Genomic DNA, 23,811 nt, shown 5'->3' with positions numbered 1-23,811 from the left:
ACATTTAATGACTTTAATTATTCATTCAATAAAAAATCCACCTAATATATTACTATTGTTCATCTTTCTAGTTCAAATTACATATCATAACTATTAATTATTACTATTCTAATTGTTTTTGCCTTTCAAATTAAGTATGTAAAATAGTTTTTAATGAGAAGTATCTTTGATCGCGAAGATTACAAAGCTGTAAAAATCAGCATTAAAGGTATGGAGACCACGTACTAAATTAATCCCTATGTGAATCATTCCTTTTCGTAGATTTTTCTTTATTTACCTACATGCACTAATTAAAGGTAACACCTAGGTACGATACATACTACCTTTAATTAAAGCTACGCCCGACCTTCCCCGCTGACAAGTTTTCCCATTACCAGGTGCCCGATCTCAACACTTATTGAATATTTTATATTTATTACCAAATCCAATACCAGCTTTATACCTTATAACCACAGCTCAATACGGTTTATAGTGTTCGTGTACTTTTGGGATCAAACAACATCTTATATGACATGTACCATAAACTTATTTATGTACCCACCGGTATATATCATTCAGAACTATATTTTTACTATATTATTATAAATAGTTATTTATATGATAATATGAACCCCTTGTCCGAATCTATATTGGTTTCAGACACAGTTTTATATGGACTTGATATGACTTCCAAATCTAAAGCCCATGTATCGGTATCGTAAATTGGCCATGGCTTGGATCAGTATCCTGTGTTTGTGCAATCATTTCTCTAAATACTATCTCTAGTAATCACAAGAGTGTGTCCTGTATTACCATGTGTTCCCACTAGAGTGTGTCCTGTATTATTATGTGTTCCCACTCCTGTATTACCATGTGTTCCCACTAGAGTGACTCGTTCCGTACAAGACAGCAGACATATGTGACCGACACAGCCGTTACTGCATCGTTACTATACATAGAAGACAACCAGTCCTATCAATAATGCATTATAACAAATTTATCAAGTCATATATCCCTCCACCATAAACACAGTCATCACCAAGCGGCGAGATGAGGGCCTGTTTCCGGATAATTACGTTACGTATTTTGGAAGCGATATTGGACAAACTGTATATTCCTAGAACCAGTTGTTTTCAGTCCAGCCAGGAACGAACGTGTGGCAGTAAAAGATAATGTTTCAGCCGGTAAAAAGACTGAACCCGGACGTGCGGATGTGAAAGATAATGTTTCATCCGGTAAAGAGACTGAATTCAAGAACCGTTCCCGTGTCACGACGATGGACGTCTAGTAATTCCTCCAAGGTAGGAGCGGTTATTGATAAACATAAACTAGTGCTTGATATATTCTATACACATGTGCTTAACATTGCCTCAAAATTCAAGGCTAAAAATGATCAGATCAGATTCATCCGGGATTTTCAAATGCTAGATCAATTTTGCATCTTCCGCTCTATAATTTTATTTGGTTTCATTTATTAGTTCATGTTTATGTGTTTTATTTAGTTTTGTGTTTGAAAGATCACATTTCACATTAATCGCTGAATTGTCATCGATAAATAATAATAACACAAGAATATGTATCATTACTATATGTGTTCTATATTTACATGTATTATATCCTTCTTGATTGAATTAAATTTAGATTATATTGTATAAAGTATCATACACTTGTATTTACTTTTGTATGATATGGTATATACCATATATTGTGTATACTGTTGTCGATAAGGACATCCTGAATACGTTTATTCCAGAGAGGTACTACTTAACATTATAACTACACTTTTATCCGATTAATTGAGTACAATACATCAGCAAAAACATAAACAATACAGGTAATAGAAACTCTCATAAACGATAACAAAATGATGTATATTGATATGCGCATACTATGAATGCTCACGCCTATGGAACAATAAAGGCCTTATAATCAATTACAATCATTCAGTCTTCCATTGAAGGGGAATCCGATATAGGTAATGGTATAAAAGAAGATGCTTGGAGCTTTAAATAATTGAGCGGAAGATAGATTGGGCTGTACTATACATCTGTCACATATACAGAACATGCTTGATGCATTGTATCATACAAGATGTTCACATTTGGACAAAATTATTGTAACAAACCGAAGGATAGCTTTAGTGGACATCAAAGGTTTCTGAGAGATACTTCAATCGAAAGCGCACCTCATCCTTTCTCTGAAAATAAGCAATGAAAATACAGTTTACGTTTTATTGGCTGTAAAGGTTTCAAAACTTGAGTTAGAATGGTTTAACAGATTACATCATACTGAAATAGGTATAAGATTACCGAAGATTTGTCACTCTCACAATTCTAACCCTAAACCCAAGGGGACAAAATCCAAATTGCAATATCTATGACAAATAGAAATATATTCTGCATAGGAGACTAGTGGCTATAAAGGAATACTCAATTCAAGTTAACCCTTAAATAACATAATTCTTGATACTTAGTATGCGATATGGGTATAATGGAAACGAGAACATCTCTAGGATATAGATTGGAATCGCTCATATTGACATGCTTTAGATATGCCTCTGTAAATCAAACAAACGTTTGACTATCATATTTAAATGGATTTTTGATTCGCGATTTAGCTTAAACAAATCTGTTTTAATGTCATCAGATCGCCCATTTGCAAATATAACGCGCAAAACACTATGGTGATATGATGTTTTATTAAATAACTGTAAATTATTTTTGCATATAAATTTATTTCACAAGCCTGCATTTTTGGAATTTTTACATGAATACATAGAGGAAATTTACCTAGAAGTGAGAATGACAACAAAAGAAAAGTCGATCATACTTAGTGGTAGAAAAAATTATTCTCTTCGCGATTCTTTTATCTGAACACGAAACCTAATACTTCTCGAAACGTTAGTTGTTAAAAGACAGTTCTTGATTAAGACATATCCATATTGTAGCTGAGTCCTCATAAGGATCATTCTTGCAATAGTAGATAAGAATGTCACTTGATCATGTACATTTTCAGTATCGTGGTGCAGGGTATACTGTTATAGTATCATATGGATATAGATGTAGTGTTAGTATTGATTAAACAAGGGACACTATGTGTCTGTTCCGATACACCACTTAGTTAGCTATTTACATTTTGCTATACGTATAACGAGAAAGATGTCGCTATATCGTTAGCAAAAGAGATTACCAGCGAGACTGTGTATTTTGCTAATATGTTTAGTGGCAATAAACACATCATCGAGTGATAAAATTCTCTTCAAACACAGCCAATTTATTCTAAGTATTTGAGTCCCTGTCCTTGGCTTGCTAATACATGCAGGTTTGTTGGGCTGTCGAGCGTTGTCCTGTGAGCGGTCGTTAAGTCTGTTTGTAAAGCGTGTCTGTGACTAAGATTAAACTTGTCGTCCCATTGTCGGAGGAAACATCTAAACATTTCATGACTTCTTTTCTCTCGTTTGTGTAAATTATTCCTAATGGTATAATGTGTGTTTGGTGATGAATTTATTCATAATAATAATCCTATTGTAGATCAGTTATTTGTGAAAAAAGTGGCATTGTCACCAATTTATTCAGGTATTTCTAAAACATCCGTATGAAATATTGGTGGAGAATTGGGTGAAGTCTATTGTGGTGTCGGCTTTCAAACTATGTTAAAATACGGTCAATAAGTTGGCTTTAGATGCTCAATTTCCATCAGTGATAGTGATAGTACCACGTGTTAGGCCATTGTTGCCACCTTAACGACCATCCCTAGAGTGACTATGACCATCTTATTCTCCACAGTAACAATTATAGACACTAGATGTAGATTATGTTTCATATAGCACAACCAATTCTTTAGGTATCTAGTATTTCGGTTCACACTCGGTCATTATCAAAAGATATTTTAAATCCAAAAACAAATAAATTGCCGGAGAAATGTGTATACAATTTTAATTCAAACATGTAAAATGTAAATTTTCTTCAGAAGGGAATTAGATACATATACTATGGAATACCGACAGACCAGTGTCAATATGTTGTGTTGTCACAGCGCTTCTCCGTCATAATGTCATAATACCCAGGCGAGAGTAACATTAGGGTCGGAACCAGTGTGACGGTACAAATGTATTCCGGATTAAAGCAAATGAAATCGGATCAAACAAACGGTACATATCTCTTGCAGCGCAGCGAGGAGTTAGAAGACGATGATGATGTTGATGACGCAAAGCTGGAAGATACTACTACCAGGTTAGTCTGTTATAATTCTGGTTAACGCTTATTCGTTTTATTCTTTTAACAGTTTATGAGTTTTACTAATGTTGGATTCATTTTCCTCTGCTGGTCGTAATTATCAGAGCAAATTAAAAACTGAAGTTTTAGTTTGCAGCATGTAAAATTATAAGATATCACTAAATTCATGTAAATTATTAAATTGTTATGACCAAATAATGATTATTGGATGTCCAACGAAAGTAAATATGTGAATATGGATATTTTGTTTGGTTAATATGCAGTTGGCACCTTCTTAAACATGTGTAAATGAATCATAACTTCAACGTAAGACCTGATCAAATATTTGGACAGTGGGAAAAACAACTGTGCAAATCAAATAAGAGATCAATATTTAATTCAGAAATGATAAAATATAATAAAGAAATTATTTGATAAAAGAACATATTGATTTTATATGTGATTTGGAAACTCGTTGTAATTGACAGTTCGGTTCTACCAGACTTTAATATCAACCTATTGTAAAATACCATGCCAACTTCATCACTTTATCTGATTTTTCCAAGATTATAACGTTAGAAAATGAACGAAATTCTCACATACGTTTCATAAACTAGATCATTAGAAAATTATGTCACATGCGGCTTTAATCAACATGTATCTTCATTATATCGATGCTGTACATATTATTTTAAAGTGAGATAGTAAGATTGTTGTATTGATAACAGTCGATCTTACGGTATTCATCTCGATAACGTTTTTGATGCAATGCATCTTATACATATTAGCATGAGACTTCGTTGCGTAGAAAAGAACCACGAATTCAAATCAATATGACATCAGCTAACCATATTTCATTTTACTGTATATTTTCTGCGTGTTTTTGTGGTTATATTTTCTGTCAAAAAATGGCGTTTTTACAACTAACACGTCTTACACGGATGAACCTGTGTAGCCTGTGTAGTATTATTCATGATCACATTTTAAATGTGCTAATTTTGTGTTTATTTCTTGTAACACATGCTACAGCAGTTAGCACATTACTACTTATAGATCGTGTCAAACGGCTGTAATTCAATATACACAAGCGTTCAATGACGTTTCTTTTTGTAAAACACTTTTTGATAGAAAACCGGGAGGTGGAGGGTTTGTGGTAATATGTCGGGACATTACATCCCCAATCTAATTAAAATTAGACTTGTAATTCCGCTCCACTACGATACTCTAAGTTCCAGCGTAACGTAGAGTATCGTAGTGGAGAGGAATTATAAGTCTAATTTTAATTAGATTGATTACATCCCCCTCGCCTCCACACATCCCACAGCGTACATTCTAACAGCAATACTATTGGTACCAGACAAGCTACATCAAGCTACGCCAATGTCGGTCCTGATAATGCACATCGTCAACCAGAAGAAATACTACTTCATAATTAGATTATAACTCAGTTTCATATTGACCTCTTACCTCCATAGAGATTATTTTATATTTCAGAAGTGTAAAGCCACTTGAAATTTCGATAGTATATTTCCAACGCTATAAAGGTTGTACTTTAAGGGAGAACAGCATTCTTTACGTAATCCGCTGTGATACCAATCCTTTCTTCAAAAATAAATACGACTTGAATCTACATTTTTTTTAGGTTCAAATCAAATTTTTATTCACAAAGAAATCATATTACATAACATATAGTGTCCTCACACAAGAGGAGATTCATTCAACACCCAATCATATATACTTTTTTCACTCAAACTTATCTACTTATCATACTATTTTAACCTTACTGTTTCTAAATATATATATAATTTTATATACTCCATATAAACATCTATAGATATATAGTAGTACCTCTCAACTACAGGAGGATTCCGGACAAAATATATGGCTGATGAGATGTGCCTCACCTAACCTATTACTTTCGTCTTCCCATAGTGAGAGGTAGCTAAACTAAGAGAAAAAGATAATTTCATCTTAAAAACAGGTTCATATCAAATTTTATTCACAAAGAAATCATATTACATAACATATAGAGTCCTCACACAGGAGGAGATTCATTCAACACCCAATCATATATACTTTTTTTCACTCAAACTTCTTATCTACTTAACATACTGTTTTAACCTTACAGTTTCTAAATATATATATGATTTTATATACTCCATATAAACATCTATAGATTTATAGTAGTACCTCTCAACTACAGGAGGATTCCGGACAAAATATATGGCTGATGAGGTGTGCCTCACCTAACCTTTTACTTTCGTCTTCCCATAGTAAGAGGTAGCTAAACTAAGAGAAAAAGATAATTTCATTTTAAAAACACATATATACAGGGAAAAAAACCAAACAAAACAAAACGTTTTATTTTCTCTCTAATTCCGGACTTGTTCTCCCTTTCCGATTCCGTTAATTATTTATTTATGTGTGTTTCCGGCTTCTGGATTTTGGCCTAGTAAACTTCGGTAAATACCTTCGTTTTACAATTGTTTTGCTTTATCGGTATGCTTGTGCTCTTTGATTATGACCAAGTAATAATTAAGTTCTTAACTTTGATATTTATATATATAACATCGTGATTAACGCTTCTTTTATGTTAATAATCTAGATTTACTTGTGTGCTCCTTTACGTCAACGATGTAAGGGGAGGTAATTTGAAGTTTTATCTGGTTATAACGTTTAATAATTCAGAGTAGTTTCTAATAATACAGTGGCATAGGAAGCATACATATTTGAAAGAAAAAAGGGTCCTCTTACACATTTTTCGTACTTCATTCTCAAAAAAATTTCCGCTGCGCGGCACATTTCTTAAAACGTTCAAGCACATAATGTTCAAACCTTTAAGGTTCATGTAATGCTTTAACAGTGATATTTTGCAAGCCTAAAACTCATTACTGTGCTGCAATTGAACAGAACTAATTTTATTAATTGTTGGTATTTACCCTGGCTAACTGTCAGTCTTACTGTTGATATATATGTAATTTGTGAAGTTGCGTGTAAAATACAGTAAAATATGAGAAAAATGTATATTTCTGGAGAAGACATAGAACTCGTGTGAATTGCATTGATGGAACCAAATAATCATGCCATCGTGTTCAGTTGTGAATATGCCAGGTACTCCAACATTTGTTTGGCAAAATCGGACCAGCAAATAGCGCAGGAGCCTAGTGTAGTAAATGCAAATGGCTGCTATAAATGGCGGATCAAAAATATCGCATATAAGAAGCCATCTCAATTGATACAAATGTTTTTATAGACACCATAAGGTACTCTGAACATAACAAGAAGACTCTTCACGAAAAAATAGTTCAAACAATCTGTTTGGGGCGAAAAATGCAAATTTCCGGAAAGAGCCTCAAAGTCCACATTTTAACTATTTTTTTTTCGTAAATATTCTTCTTGTCATGTTCAGAGTACCTTATAGTGTATATAAGAGCACTTGTATCAATTAAAATGTCTTCTTATATGCTATATTTGTGATCCGCCATTTAAAGCAGCCATTTGCATTTACAACAATAGGCTCCTGCGCTATTCGCTGGTCCGATTTTGCCAAACAAACTGTTGGAGTACCTGGCATAGTCACTACTGAACACGATAGCATGTTTATTTGGTGCCATCAATGCAATTCACACGAGTTCTATGTCTTCTCCAGAAATATACATTTTTCTCTTATTTTACTGAAATTTACAAGCAGCTTCACAAATTACTTATCAACAGTAAGACTGACAGTTAGCCAGGGTATATACCAACAATTAATGAAATTAGTTCTGTTCAATAGCAGCACAGTAATGCGTTTTAGGCTTGCAAAATATCACTGGTTAAAGCCATTACATGAACCTTAACAGTAGAAATTCAATACACATGAACTACACTTAAAATGGGACTCTAAGTACAACATTTGTATTTGAAAAAATGTCTCTTAAAAGATTACTTTGTTTATATGTCTTAGCAAGACAATTAATACATTATTATTTTGAGTTACAAAACAATGTGCCGATGGTGTGAAGCCGGTATGTTCAGATCGAGCAGGGTTGCTCAATGATATGACGACACAATTATCACAATTATCATTTCTAAATGCAGGCTACTATTAATCGAAAACTTACCATGGTAAGAACGCTTTAAAATCATTTAAATACATCGTAAAACTCATCTCAGCCATTCTAAATCGTAATTTTGCCCCCGAGGGAGACCCCCGGACTCCCCAAACACCAAAATCTCGCGCTTTCGGGCGCTCGCAAAATCATCAAAATACATTGTTAAACTCATCTCAGCCATTCTTAATCGTATTATTTTCCCGGGGTCGACCACAAGACCCCCAAATCTCGCGCCTTCGGCGCTCACACACTAATTTGGCTAATTTGCGTATTCGTTAATTTCCTTTTAGCGACCCCACTGTCTATAAATGTGCACAAGGATTATATCTAATGATATATGAAAAAAGTATATGAAGTATAAATGGTTGTGTGTTGAATTAATTTCCTCCGGTAGGTGCGGCGGGGGCGGGGGGCGTTGGCAGGGGGTTACAAAATATTGAGGACCTTTGCCCCCTATTACGTTTCATCTTCCTACGCCACTGTAATACCTGTAACCTTTGACGAGTTGTATTCTTTTTTATTGTATACTTTCATAAACAGCTGAATATTTTCCCGAAGGATAGTTTTAAATGTATTAAAAGCAGATGTTGGTGGTGTTCTTTTGTTTTGATATTTTATAAGAGCGCAGCTATCTTCGCGGCCGAAGACCGCGTAAAGCAAAGCTCTACTAACCATAACACGTGTGGGAGCATATAGAATCCAATACATTCCAGTACCCCTTGGACTTTGAAATCGTGACCCGCGGGAAAAGTATCGCGCCTCCATACAGGCAGCCATGTTTTAATTCTCGTTATCAGCACGACGAGATTTTAAATTTTCTCTGTAGGCAAAACGTATCACCAGGATACACTTTGAAATTACTGTAGGAAGTTTTAGATAAATACACCAGAACAAGAACGACACAATAAATGTACTGGTCAAAATGATATACTGTCTGTGTTGTCAAGCGCACGGCACCGTCAGCCGTGACGTCAGGAAGCTTGGTGCTAAAGATGACGCCACATATTCCCGCGCATTTTGATACATGACATGTTGCCAAGTTTTCCGCGTTAGAGAGAAACAAGATCGAAAAAAAATAATCCGGTTGAATATTTCTTTCTGATCTGTATGACGACTGCTAGACACAAATATTTAAGAATAGCATTTACTATAAATTAATGATCGGACTACAAGTTTAAAACAGTTTTAATCTCATTCTGAGGTTATAATCCTAACTATATTTACATTTTTTATATGTAACTGCACTCTTCTGAGGCTTTGCCTTAAATTATAATATGACTGAAGGCAAGGCCTTAAAGGGCGCAGCCACAGGGACCTGGCACGATTTTGTTCTACTAACAGTACACACACACACACACACACACACACACACACACAACCACACACACACACACACACACACACACACACATATATATATATATATATATATAGGTCCGTTTTTCTCGACCGCCGAGTTCATTCCTTTGATACTATAATATATATATATATATATATATGTATATATATATATATATATATTACCTTTGGAAAAACCAACTATAAAACAGTTTTTTCCTCCCTAGCGCTTTCTCGTCTCATGCCGGTCTTCAGGGGTTTGGTATGGACACGGTTCTTTTTTACTTATATATATATATATTATAGTATCAAAGGAATGAACTCGGCGGTCGAGAAAAACGGACCTATTTTTTAAAACCTCGATTATTTTAATAAATGGGCTCTATACACAATTGGCGTATATCTTACCTTACTATAATATATATATATGTATATATATGTATACTGTTGGTTAAAAATTTTCGTGCCAGGTCCCAATGGGCGCAGCCAGATGTTTTAATATGAAACATGCACGGCATAGGAAGAGCGAAGCTCTACTTGTTTATTTTATTTTCTATTTCATGTAGAAGACATAATTTAGAAATAAAAGGACGCACTTTGAACTATAGAAGTATATGATGTAATTATTGTCTAGCATAAACTCAAAGAAATGAACTAAAAGATTCGGATTTCTCAGTGTTCATTCAAGGCCTGGAGTGCCGCTAATGCGAATCCTATGATTTCGTGCCATTTGTTGACATTATGTGACGTCATGATTCTCTGTGCTCCTCTTCGCCTTGGTGGATATTTTGACTGCATATTTTTTAATTTTCAAAGTGTTAATATCATTATTTAGAAATAATAAAAAAAAATGTTTAATTACTCCTTTTATGCATTTGCATTAGTTAAATATATATTTACTGGGGAGAGGAGAGCAGTACCGGAGCAACGCACAACCTCCCCATATGTATGAAAAAATGGCGGCCGCAGACTGAAGCTGTCAGTGTGTAGGATTGAATTTTGAATATTGTGGGGTTTTTTTTTTTTAATATTTTTATTAATATTTCTCACTTTCCAAATTACCCATTTCATTGTAAAAATCATTGTGTTTGCGAGTGGAGTAGTGTTTGTAAGTGGTGTCTCCGTTTAAATTGACTTTGGTGAAATCCTAGACTGGCCACCAGTCTCTAGAATATTAAAAAAAATCACTAAAAATTGGCTTGATTATATTTGTCTCTACTAAGTGCCTGATTCTAGAGACTGGTCAAATCCGGATGAGGTTTGTAATTTGATACACAAGGTTTGGCAAGGTGTGAAACCACAAACTCAGTAGGAGAATTAGTCTCGCTTTAGGTCCCTCATTAACACTGGCTAGCCATAGTGTTATCTGATGATATGGTGTAACCCCCACTCCCTCAAGTTACTGACCACACAGCTGGAGAAAACTGGTAGGTCACAGATAACCTGTTTGTAGTCCAGCCAATTCAGCCAAAATTTTAGCCTAACTTAGAAATAATTGCGATAACTGTGTTTTTTTTTTAGCTTTTAGGATTATTTCTCAGTACTAAAACACTAACAGGAAAAAAAAAATATTGGAAAATCCAAATCTATGAGAATATTTTTTTCGCCCATCACAAGATCAGGAAAATAGGGAAATTCACACAAATGACAATTTTTCAAGAATGATGTCTGCCTCTGCCTCATTTGTAATACTGCGGGTAAAAAATTAACTGTATGTGGAGTCCAACTTAAGTATAGTACATATAAGCCAAAATGGAGAGAATTAATTAATTGAACGATTAATCATTGAGAAATCAAAGTGGTAAAATATGTTTTGGAACATCGTAATTTTAACATTTAAGCCCTCTTCAGATACAAAAAATACTAATATTTCACTCTAAACAAAATAGTTTGTGATTAGATTCTTCAAATATGACCTTTTGTCTAGTATCATTGCATATAAGACCATGCATTCACATGATACAAACGAACAGGAACCTTCAAAGCTGGTCGATCATGTCAGTGTTACATGGAAAACAACTATTGATATTATTTCCTTCACCCATGTTTTAGCAAGTAGTTTAAGAAATGGAAAAGCATGTACCCGGAATTACAAATTTCTAAAAATCACTCCGGCATTGGTGTTGGAAATCACAGGTTAAGGTTTTGATGTAGGTGTTGAAAACTCTTATCTAACACAACTGACCTTAATTTCTACAATCATTTTGGATTATAATTGTGTTGCTATGAGTCTGAACAATCATTTAAAGGACCTAAATGCTGGATTTTGAGAATTTTAAGAGGCTCAATAGGCCGAAATAGCCAGGTTAAGGTTTTGGTGTAAGTGTTGAAAAACTAATCTATCACAACTGACATTTATTTCTACAATCGTTTTGGATTATAATTGTTGGAATGGGTGTTGATAATCATTTAAAGGAGCCAAATGCTGAATTTTGAGGAGTGTTGTTATACAAAATGTACTGTTAACTGTCACAACTGACATTGATTTCTACAATCATTTTGGATTATTATTGTTGTGATGTGTATGGACAATTACTGAGAATTTTTGTAATGACACTGCTATATTTTATATTACTGGTAAATTACAAGGAAGCTGATTTAAATAAAAATATCCCAGAGGCGAACTTTGCTGTTCTCAAACAGCTCTTGTTATATGTTGAGTACATATTGAAAATGTATACACAGTATAGAAACCCCCTCTCATGACCTCCTCCCACCCCAGCTGTTTGTTGAGGGGGTCGTAAAATCTGCCCCAGGGCTACACATTGACCACAGCCTAATCACCAGATCAACTCCTCACAGTCATGGTAATGTAATAGGGGTTTGACCTTTCTGTACTCACCATTATTCCGGGGAGTGATTTCCAGATTTGACCGACCCTAAGTTTTAAACTAAGGGGAGATAATCTATTAAAGAACTCTACTGAGAAAGTCTTATCAGCAACTTAGGGTCTGGTGGCCAGTCTAGTGAAATCCTATCAAAAGGTTTATTTCATTTAGTTCTATCCCAGTTGGTTGCAACTGATCCTGCGTTAGAATTTCATTCTTCACAATTTCTATAAATTGTTGAGTAAATTGACAATGAAAAAATAAATGACTTAAGGTTTCTATATTATTACTACAAAAATGGCACATTCCATTTGACCTATTCATAAGATTGAGCTTATATATTCTGAATATACTATTTTATGTAGACATTTCCAATTAAATTCCTTAATCTTATTACTGGTTGCAGTTAAGTTACCTTTGCTATTACTCCATATTTTGTCCCAATTTAATATTTTTAGTAGTTCATTTCCCATTTAATTTTATATTTTTGTCATGTGTTTTTGCCAAAAAAAAGAGACTGTTGAATGATACTTAGTGTTATGTCCTTTGTTTCAAGAATTTTTGTTTTTGTTTCCATTCATGATATACATATTTCCAAATAATTATTTATGAAAATTCCCGGTTTTGACTTGACTCGGTTTCTGGCCTCTGGATTATTAATGCCTTTGAGTGTTATGAGAAAATTTTGAGGAATGGAGTTCTTTATTTTAAGGATTTCTGCTATCCAATTTTGTGTGTTGTTAAGTTTTTGAAATATTAGTTGATTTGATATGAATTCCTGCTTTTCTTCGTCCCAGATATCAGACATGAATAATGTTTTGTTTTGAAATTGGATATTTATACTCCCAAAGAGGTTTTGGTTTAAAATTGTTTTTTATTGTTGGCTCCTGACCTATAATTTTAGTCCATGCTTTTAGACTATCAGCGTAAAATTTAGGAGTATTCTAGTGATGTCGATTCCTTTTAAGTCTGAACATGAACAAAGAAAATTGTTTGTTGCATACTTGCTGTCTAATTTTGCGAGAAAGAATTTACCAATAGTGTTCCAATTCTCTATGTTGCTGTTAAGTATATTGTGAATGGTTTTTATTTGTTTACTGTGTAGAAAGTCTTCAATATGAATCATTCCCATGCCTGCTGATTCTATAACAACATAGCTCTATTTCTATTTGATATATTTTCCCATACCATATGAAATCCCACATCAATTTACTTATTTCTTTTTGGTATTTTTTCTATAATTCCCCTTATTTCTATTTCATAACCTATAGTTTATATGACTAGTGATTTGATTATTAACACTTTACCTTTAAAAGTTAGGCTTCTTGTTTTCCATATCTGCAGGCAATTTTTTCATCATCTATCAAAAATCCACAGTGAATCCCTAAAGTCTTCACATTTGTCTTTGTCCATTTTATTCTATCAAAAATTGGTATTCTGTGTTTTGATGCCCCAATATATAAACCTTTAGTTTTTTTCGAAATTAATTTTTGCTCCTGATGCCTTCATCCGCAAACATATTTATTTTAATCTCTGTTGCATTATTGACATTTTTTGGAATCTTTATACCTTTGATGTTTGGGTTCGCTCTGATTGTACATCTTCAATGTTTTGATTTATCAGAAATGAGTCCAGTTCTGTTTTACCGATATCTTCAATCTATTCTGCCGACTAATATTCTACCATATTTCATCTTTGTATTGCTTTGTATTGATGTGATATAGATGTAAATTCTGTGTGATTTTTCCATAGAATGGCTACACCCCTGGAATCATGTTTCCACATGCAGTTTGAATACATCCCGAAAATGACTTTCGGCTGAGTATGTATTCATCGACAGGCGTAATTATGGGGGGAGACCGAATTCATTTATTTTCCAGGAACGATATGCAAAACTACCGCTGTGGCTATATACACTTAGAGGAAATAGAAGCCGCATAACTATTCTAGGAATTATCATCCTTTACTGCAGCGCGCCACATGCCCCTGATCTTTCGGATGCGCTAATGTAAAGATACCAGCCATTCTGATCTGCTTTAATGAAAATATATACAGTTCTATAATGAGTTTCTAACATAATAAAGGTCATGTCTATACAGAAACAATCTCAAAAGGGTTTCAAAATGTAGCATGAAACTTCATATTTAATAGACTACAGTCATATGCTGATATTGCAATATTGCCCTTCTGTCTGATATGTCGACACCATTATGTTGTTGTTGGTCCATTAGAACAGAATTAGAATAACTACTGTAAATGGACATGTTTTAGCAGTGAAATTATTTTTGAGCTTTTATTGCAAAAAGTTTCCCGCTTAAATATATTTACGTAAATTGTATTTTCTGTGTGATGTAATATTATGATATTAATAACAATTGTCGTGGCCTGTTTAAAAACAAATTATTTTCAAAAACTTAAAAAATAAGTATGCTCGCAATATATTAACTGACGTGTTTATTTATTTATCGATTTATGTTTGTGAGGGATTTTTTCATATGACACTAAATTCATTTTACATAATGTCTACGTATAGTGGAACTTTCGAGATATGAAAACTGATGATTATATTCGACTTTTAACTGAACATGTTAATAAACATGATAAAAGTACATCAGCGATCCCATCGTAACTGGAACTGTCTATTGGATAATGAAAGCATGCTACATGTCATAAAACCGCGTGTAATATATGTCGTGAGAGACGTCTTTAAATGTAAATACCAACAATAACCTCTACTTCAAGGTCAAAACTATTTCTCTACATTATCGACTTTCAGTCAAAAGAGAAGCTAGTTTTAGAATATTTTGTATTTTGGATTTATACATTGCACCATTGTGACAGGGCAGTACGTATGTATGGTAGCTAGATATCACATCACTCATATCCTTTATAGTCTCCTGATGGCACCAGTTGCATCAATATCAGTTATTTCTAATGACATTTTGTTAAGGGAAACATGTTATTTTTAAGTACATGTATTATAAATTTTATTTCTGCTTAATTTTGTTCTACTAAACCTGCGACAATAAAGTTGTCGTATGATGATCTCTACATAGGGCAGCGAATTATTTTAGTATAATATTATCTAACATTATTGAATCTACAGACTCAATTTGTAGGTATGATCGTTTTATCTAAATCCCCCATTGTTTATCCACACCTTGACACTCCCTACAGATTATACGAGAAATGCTTATAATTTGGAGCATGGAGATAAACTATCATCACTTTGTTGCCAAAATAGCCATACAGCTCTTGCCGGTGTTTTGGTGGAAAGCAAAATAAAAGTGTTTGATATAAGTTGCCTCATGTCTGAATTGCCACTGTCGACATTACTTGTTGTTTGTCTAGATAGTGGAATAACATATTACGTTAAACATATTTTTTTCATTTCCACAATACCATATGGTTTTGTAGCACTGACAGAACCAGACAGCATAACTACTCTGTATCTGACAATAATTGTGTTTGTCGTCTACATTAGGATGGTTCCAATCATGGTTTGTCTTCAGGCAGTCTCCAAACACCATCGGTATATATCGTTAATACCGTGCCAAATTAGGAAATCAAATTGTGTTCTTGTACACAAAGATGTATCCTGTAAGAAAAATATATCATTACTCATATTTAGTGAAATTCTAAAGTTCATTTGTAATAATACAATACGGAAAGGGTACACTTATAATATCATGTATAAAATTATAAGTTGGTTTTATCAAAGTTTGGTTTGGTTTTGTTATTTTAACGTCCTGTTAACAACCAGTGTCATTTAAGGACGTTCCAGGTTTATGGGTGGAGGAAAGCCGCGGAAAAACCCAACCGACCAACAGTCAGTACCTGGCAACTCTTCCACTTGGGATTCGAACTCTTGACCAATGAGTGTAGTGTTTGTGTTCTTTCAATATAGATATTACGTAAAACATACATTATTTTCATTGTGTTTATAAATTATAGATTTATAACTGCTAGAAAACTAATTTATCTAATATTGGAACAAAAATTTTTGTTAATATTTTGCGTTTGTAAATAACGCGTAAACATTTTTAAATATTCTTTTACACAGCACGTACTAAATAAATGATACAGACTACCATTTTTAGATAGGTGATCGGTTATTCAGACACTAGTTGTGTAGGTTACGTTATTGACCTATCTTGGGATATTGTCCGAGTCTATTTTAATGCCATTCCTGTGGTGCCCTGGAGATTCGCAATAGGATGCAGGCGTATCATTTGTCAACCTTTAGTCTCTAACACGACACTCGGAATTGGAGGCAGATGTTCATGGGAAATTAACACGACCATCAGAGAGATGCAGACTCTTCATTTGTGCCTAGAGGAATACGTAAGCTCCACTGTCTGGTGTCGTTTGGATGGGTGCAGCTGTAATAGCTAGCGTTAACGAGAATCTTTCTATCCACAAACACACTAGCTGCCTTAGTCTGAATCAGTCTGGTCGGTCCGTAGTAGACATTTAATTACCTTCTCAAAAACAATTCCATAAAAGATAGTGTCTGATCACTGGAAATATAAAAATGACGTCAGGCTTAAGAAATTACGATGTGAAGGAAACATCATTACTATTTGTATTACAAATGAATGTGCCCCTCGAAATTCAAACTCTCCTCTACAACAATGAAAAAAACCTAGGTAATATAATTGTAGTTTAGTTATTTGAAACAATCCGTTGGTTTTTTAATATAAAACAAAATAATTACGTTCGAAAATATGCGAGCGAGTATGCGCTATGATATAGCTGTGTGCGAATTAAATAATGTGGTTACCCGAGTGTCCAAAATGTATATTGCACTAAAATTGCACCTAAAGAACAAAACAAATACATTTAAAAGCAACTATGTGGTGTTATTTGTTTCGGTTTCTGACCTTCTTTTTACGCTTCACTTCAAATCTAATTAAAATTGATCAAATGAAGATTTGATAATAACAGTTAATATTGCAGTGTGACTGTCAGGTTTTTGAGATGTATCTGAGCTATTCGTATCATAATTAAAACCCTAGTCACTGTTTTGTTATTTACAGCCAGTGAAGGTTCGCTGCCTATGCTATATATGGTGTCTTCTTTTATGTTATGTTGTAACAATCAATATTAACTGTTTATGTTCGCGATGTCTTGGCATCAAACATTTATATATTTACAAGCTCATTTACAAATGGATATGTGGAATCATAAACTGACTGTGGTCTACAAAAGTTGAGAAATTAAGGTATCGACGGATCTAAACCATTTTCTCACATGACAAAAGCATTTAGAACCGAGCTCCATCGCTGTTCGTTGTATTCAACATTTTGTCAATTTGTTAATAGGCGTGGTCAGTCACTACGGATGACTAAAGACAGAATTGGCGAAGAATTTAAATCTGTATATATAGTTCCCCACCCATCAAATAAAGTCGTTCTAATAAATCTGACTCAAATGACATGTCGAATGTATCAATCTAATAGTAATAGCAACAACTACATTTTTATACAAAGCTTATTAAAACCAGCATTTCGATATTTAGACTGCGGCACATTATATCATGTATAAGTCTGGTCTTCTATTTCCTAAAAGAACATGTTAGTGGACTATATATCTTATTTAAAAGTCTACAAGTCTACGTACATACTGTAAATATATGACCTGCTACCTGAAATCTAACCACCATGTATAGTCTTCTAGTCATTTAATATGCATCTGTCTGGCTACTCAATTTGTGACGGTATTGACAGAAGTATACGATTTCCAGAAACGCTTACACAGCAACCTCTTATACGGTATAACGTGCCATCTCCTGATACCAAATCTATCAAACATTTCGGAATACATTTCTTGCTTGTGTCGTATCATGACTATCGCCAAGAGACTTCCAAATTGTGAAAACATGTTTTATGGCCGGTAACATCGATAGAAAAGGTTGTTTTTGCCGCTTTGTTTAATAGCATGCTTTATGGAGTTGGATGTTTCATCCAGCATTTTCGATAGGTAAACTGTAACGGATTGCTTTTATGGCAGAAATTCTTAAACTTATCAACAAGATGCTACATTATGTAATTTAAGAGTTGTTTCGTATTGGATTTGTAGACGGAATGTGAAGTTGATGGACTCACACCGGGTATCGGACACGGCCGTCCATGATGGTCACTCCCCACTACAACTACGCAAGCTATGGTCAGGTATAGAGGGGACGGAGGGAAATCATACCAGCGATATGACCAATACTTCAAAATCACCACAGAATGAGGTATGCGTGTGTACTTGTGAGGAAAAACTTGCTTTCGTGTTAAATATCATATTTTGAGTATAAGAGAATAAGTATATGTATAAACGAAAGATTAAATCGTTTGTAGAGTTTAGAAGGGGCTGCGGTGGCCGAGTGGTTAAGATGTCTCGACATATTACCACAAGCCCTCCACCTCTGGGATGCGGGTTCGAATCCCATGTGGGGCAGTTGCCAGGTACTGACCGCTGGTCGGTGGTTTTTCTCCGGGTACTCCGGCTTTCCTCCACCAACAAACCTGGCACGTCCTTACATGACCCTGGCTGTTAATAGGACGTAAAAATAAACAAACCAAATTGTAGAGTTTAGTGTTATGTTTGTCTAGCCTTAGTATGAGTTATGCTATGGTTAATTATCTACTCAGTTTCTAGACCCTTTCAGACCTATTAATGCAAAGGACAAAGAAATCATTTAAGCTGTGGTGATTGACTATATTATGACTTGTTTGGAATTATTTTATGTGCTTTTTATTGTCTTTATAGTGCAGTAACATTATTATATTTATTTATGTAGACAATGGAAGCTTTGCATACCAACCTATCGACTAGAGTATTGGACCCTGACGGCAACTGGTGCTATAATTGGATGGTATGTTCTCTATTAAAACACTTATCATAATTCTAATAAAATCTAAAAATCAAACTAATGTTTAGATATTCCCTAACAAGCATTAATATACAGCATTATATTATAAAAACAAAATATTATGTTACAATACAGCCTTGTATAAATGTTAATCCCCATCTCTAAATGTGGTCTATCTTGATAATACCACTTGACCTAAGTAAAGCTGCTTTCATTGTAAAGAAGTGTAAACCCTATCATCCCGCGTCTTGACATTAACCGCACCGTTATTAGTTTCGCCTCGTTGGGAAATGAATCAGAAAATGTAGATACTCGGAAGTCGGTACCGACGTCCGCAGTGTCTGTGTCGGCGTCGTCAAGGTTGGAATCGGCGACTGTGTCGGCGTCACGCTTCATTGAACAGCGATTATAAGCGAACTCATACCAGATAGTATGTAATATATATTCACATTTCGGTTGGATTACCGAAATAGGATATAGTGCTGAGATGTTATGGATCAAATAAGATACTGTTTGAGGGTATTAGATGATATGGCCATTTAAGTTATTATATCGGTGGTAAAAATACACACATTTTATTTGGAGAGGTAGCAATGCTCTGGACCACATTACCATATTTTGTTGCCATAACATAATTTACGTTAGCACTTATCCAAATGGACGAATTATGTCATTCTCCAATAGTCCTTTAATTACAATAGCATTGGTCTCTTACCATGCAAACAAACCACCTGGATACATATGTTTGTTTTATCTTGTGTAATATTTTAACATATGTTCCACAGATCATTGTCACCATGGCAGCTCTCTATAATATCGTGGTCATCATACTACGCCTTGCTTTCGCTGAGATGAGGGAACACGTGAGTAAATCTGTCATTCTTTACTTGACTTGACCTAGACCAATCATATGGCCTTGAAAACTGATAGATTATTGTTACATGTATATCTTTTTTTTTTCTTTTTAAAGTTTCAGACTGTCTTTCATGGTCAGTTTGTTTTATTATTATTCAATAGAGCAGATCGCTCTTACTCCGGAACACCGGATATATTTAATTTGTTCCTTTCCCAGAGTTTTCCTAATATATGTTGTTTGTCCTTGTTCCATTGGTTTTTAGTCTGTATCATTATATAATGGTTTGATCCTCATGTCGATATTACTCGATGTTAGAACTAAAATTGAAAAAATAGCCGTATAAAAAAAAACAAATATCCGTATTATAATGTAACTGAGACACTAACTAAAAATTGTTTTGAGTAATTAATCCTAAAGATAAAAAAGGAGCAGAAAATGCGTTCCAGAAGAGTAAGTGTGTATTTGCTTCATCGACGTCACCAGTCAGTACGGGGCGCCAAATGAGACACTTGTGATTTTGTACACGAAATCCAATTTTGTGTAGACAAAAATGAATTTTATTCAACAAAAATTAGTCCAGATTAACAAAATTTATAACATATGACAAAAATAAGTTTTGTTATACAAACAATCTTTCAGTGGACGAAAGTCCTGACGAAATTCAATTTTGTAGACAAAGATCAATTACGCGACACAAAATTGAATTCTGGCGTAACAAAAACACTTTCGTCTTACAAAAAATAGTTTTTTTATAATAACTTCATTTCCGTTATGACAAAAATAAATTTCGTTAAACAAAATCATCTTTCAGTGGACAAAAATCATTTTTGTTATGAAAAAATTCATTTTTGTTATGAAAAAAATCATTTTTGTGGACAGAATTTAATTTCGTCTCGACAATTCAATTTCGAATTCATTTTCGTCAGTTAAGTATGCAAATGAGTCCATGTTTGACCTTTACTTGTAAGCTGCTAACCGATTGTTTGAAACGCTTACAGTTCGGTCAATCTTTGCCGAAGGGTAACCGGACTTGAAAGTTGTGATAGTGAACGAATATTTGTTGAATAGGTACTTAATCGTTACGCTTATGACAATTCATGTACATTTCATTGAAAGACTATTTTCCATAGAGTATCCATTTCTGTATAAACGTAATCGGCCTGTACTTGATATCGTAACCTCCCTCCCCTTCTACTAGACCTTTTAAATAGTATTCCAAAGCATGCGCCTTTCACAAGAAGTCGTGACATAATCTGCTGATTATAGTAAGTTTATTTAACATCCACAAGAATGACACGGATGATACAAACGCAGGTGCTTCCTCCAAAAGCTGTTGGAGCCTATCCATTATATAATGCTACATTGGTTTAACACCGTGTTCGCGTGCCATACCAACGGTCACTATATCCAATGACAGGCCACGTCACAAAATCGTGATGAGACAGTTCATTTACATATATCCATATTTGGATTCGGTGACAAAATTGACTTTTGTGACACAAAATTAAACTTTGTGCTCAATTTTCATTTTTGTCTATCAAAACTCAATTTCGTCCACAAAAAATTAATTTTGTCATGACAGAAATGAATTTTGGGTAGACAAAATTGAATTTTGTGTTCAAGTTTCAGTTTTATCTAACAAAACTCAATTTCATCCACAAAAAATAATTTTGTCATGACATAAATGAACTTTGTTGAGACAAAAATGATTTTAGTGTGCTGAAAGATAATTTTTGTAAGACGAAAATGATTTCATTATGACAGAATTCAATTTTGTGTACACAAAACTGATTTTGATTACAAAAAGATAAAGTCCCAAAGTCAGACAAACCAAGCTGGGATATGGTATTCACTGTGGATTTAGTGTGACTAATAAATAAAATAGTCCTTAATAACTTCAATTGTCAAAATCCAAAACGATTGTCAGCCTGCCTTTTTATATCTGGATTGGTCTCAAAATCCATTTTGTATTACTAGGTACTTAGGGAAACTTACATATGAAGTTTGACAGAGATCCCTTCAGTATTTTCTGAAGAAACAAGAAAAATAATAAACGTAGTTTAGTGTCACTTTAAATAATTACCAAGTACATCTACTTGTGTTATTAGGTATTACCCAGCACACTATTCACTGTGCTCGACCTCGGCTGTGACGCTGTATACTTGATCGACATTGCAGTACAAAGTCGCGTATCCCACTATGAAGATGGCTGTCTGGTGAGTTGTTCATAAACATGACATAATATAATGTACTGTATTATGTTACTTCATATTCAGATGTATGCAGTGTTGTCATTTTTTTAATTGATTCATATTGAATTTTGTATTAAATTTTGAAAACCTGATGAAGATCATCCGTCATTCGCTACATTTTCTAACATTCAAACGATAAGTTATGTATCATTTGAATACTTACTTAGTTTATGTGTGTTAACAGGTGTCTGATGTCCATAACGTATCTGAGAGATACTGGAGACGGACAAGATTTAAACTGGACATGTTATCTATCTTACCACTCCATACAGTCATATTTATATGCCAAGGTAGGCTTGTGTACCAATTACAATTGTAAAGGTGTAACCGTGAAATGATATATCCACATATAAAGATATAATTTATATGTTACGTGTATATGTCAAGGTAAGTTTTATATACTATACAATGCATATGTATGTATTGATAATCTGTTTGTGTCACATCGACAGGTCAGGTAAGCTCTTTATATATTATATCCATCGTCACAGATAAAACTATATATATATCCATATTCAAGGTAAGGCCATAGTCAGCGTTCGAAATTAACGCCTGTTCGTATGCCCGTGACCGGCAACTTTATAGTAGGGCAGACAATTTTTAAAATATAGCTGGTCCTTTGACCAACAACGTCTTGGTCCAGATAGAGTACTAAAGATATATAAAACAAACACAGCAATAGCATTGTAGAAAGGTTGAAGATAAAACTGTACAAAACAAATTTTCGTAATTATCAATATTCTGGTTTTATGACGATATAAAATCTATGAAAACAAAACTATTTTCAAAATGAGATCAACTCTACAATGAAACATAACCTATACAAAGTACAAACTTCAAAGTTTCAAAATCATTACTTCTTTATGATTTATTTTTCTTCCATGTATTATGTTGTATATTTGCCTTGCTGGTTGGTCACCGAGATTTAGATCTCTGTTGGTTAGTAGGTTTCAGAAAATTAAAAGGACGAAACACAAACGTATTATATGTTATAGATCAGGGTAAGTTATTTTGTTTTTCCATTGACTAGGGTAAACTAATCATAAAAAAGATAGGTCAAAGTAAAATAAAGTCATACATAGACTTTCTTATCTCTGACTCCAATTAGCCAATTTCAATTCCAGATTATCCGTCAGATTCTTCAAAATTGGATATGTAATATATCCACGTCTATATTTAATGTAAGTACAAAGCAAAGAATGTGTATTATGTGTAAAAGTATATATCAACCCCACATTTACTTCATTATGTAGGGATGCTGAGATGTATCAACGTCAGTATTGGCATCGATCAATACCGTGAGTATTCAATTATTTATATCAGCTGCAAAGATTACAACGTTATTACGATAATTCACCAGCTTAAATGATAAATATCCACCCTGAATT

The 23,811-nt window shown here is 34.0% G+C and overlaps 1 protein-coding gene across 1 annotated transcript in view; it reads left to right on the top strand.

The window, feature by feature from the left end:
* The first annotated feature begins 941 nt into the window (after positions 1–941).
* LOC138318738 (cyclic nucleotide-gated channel rod photoreceptor subunit alpha-like) overlaps positions 942–23,811 on the top strand; it is a 34,091-nt gene continuing 11,221 nt past the window's right edge. The window contains exons 1-8 of the mRNA XM_069261385.1: positions 942–1,280; positions 4,147–4,211; positions 18,535–18,694; positions 19,244–19,318; positions 20,101–20,178; positions 22,280–22,387; positions 22,608–22,713; positions 23,677–23,721. Coding sequence (XP_069117486.1) covers positions 1,203–1,280; positions 4,147–4,211; positions 18,535–18,694; positions 19,244–19,318; positions 20,101–20,178; positions 22,280–22,387; positions 22,608–22,713; positions 23,677–23,721 — 715 coding nt within the window. The 5' untranslated portion in view covers positions 942–1,202. The remainder of the gene's footprint in view (positions 1,281–4,146; positions 4,212–18,534; positions 18,695–19,243; positions 19,319–20,100; positions 20,179–22,279; positions 22,388–22,607; positions 22,714–23,676; positions 23,722–23,811) is intronic.

The sequence above is a fragment of the Argopecten irradians genome, chromosome 3 (genome assembly GCF_041381155.1).
Source record: "Argopecten irradians isolate NY chromosome 3, Ai_NY, whole genome shotgun sequence".
NCBI lineage: Eukaryota > Metazoa > Mollusca > Bivalvia > Pectinida > Pectinidae > Argopecten > Argopecten irradians.
This window is presented reverse-complemented; position numbering and strand designations above follow the sequence as displayed.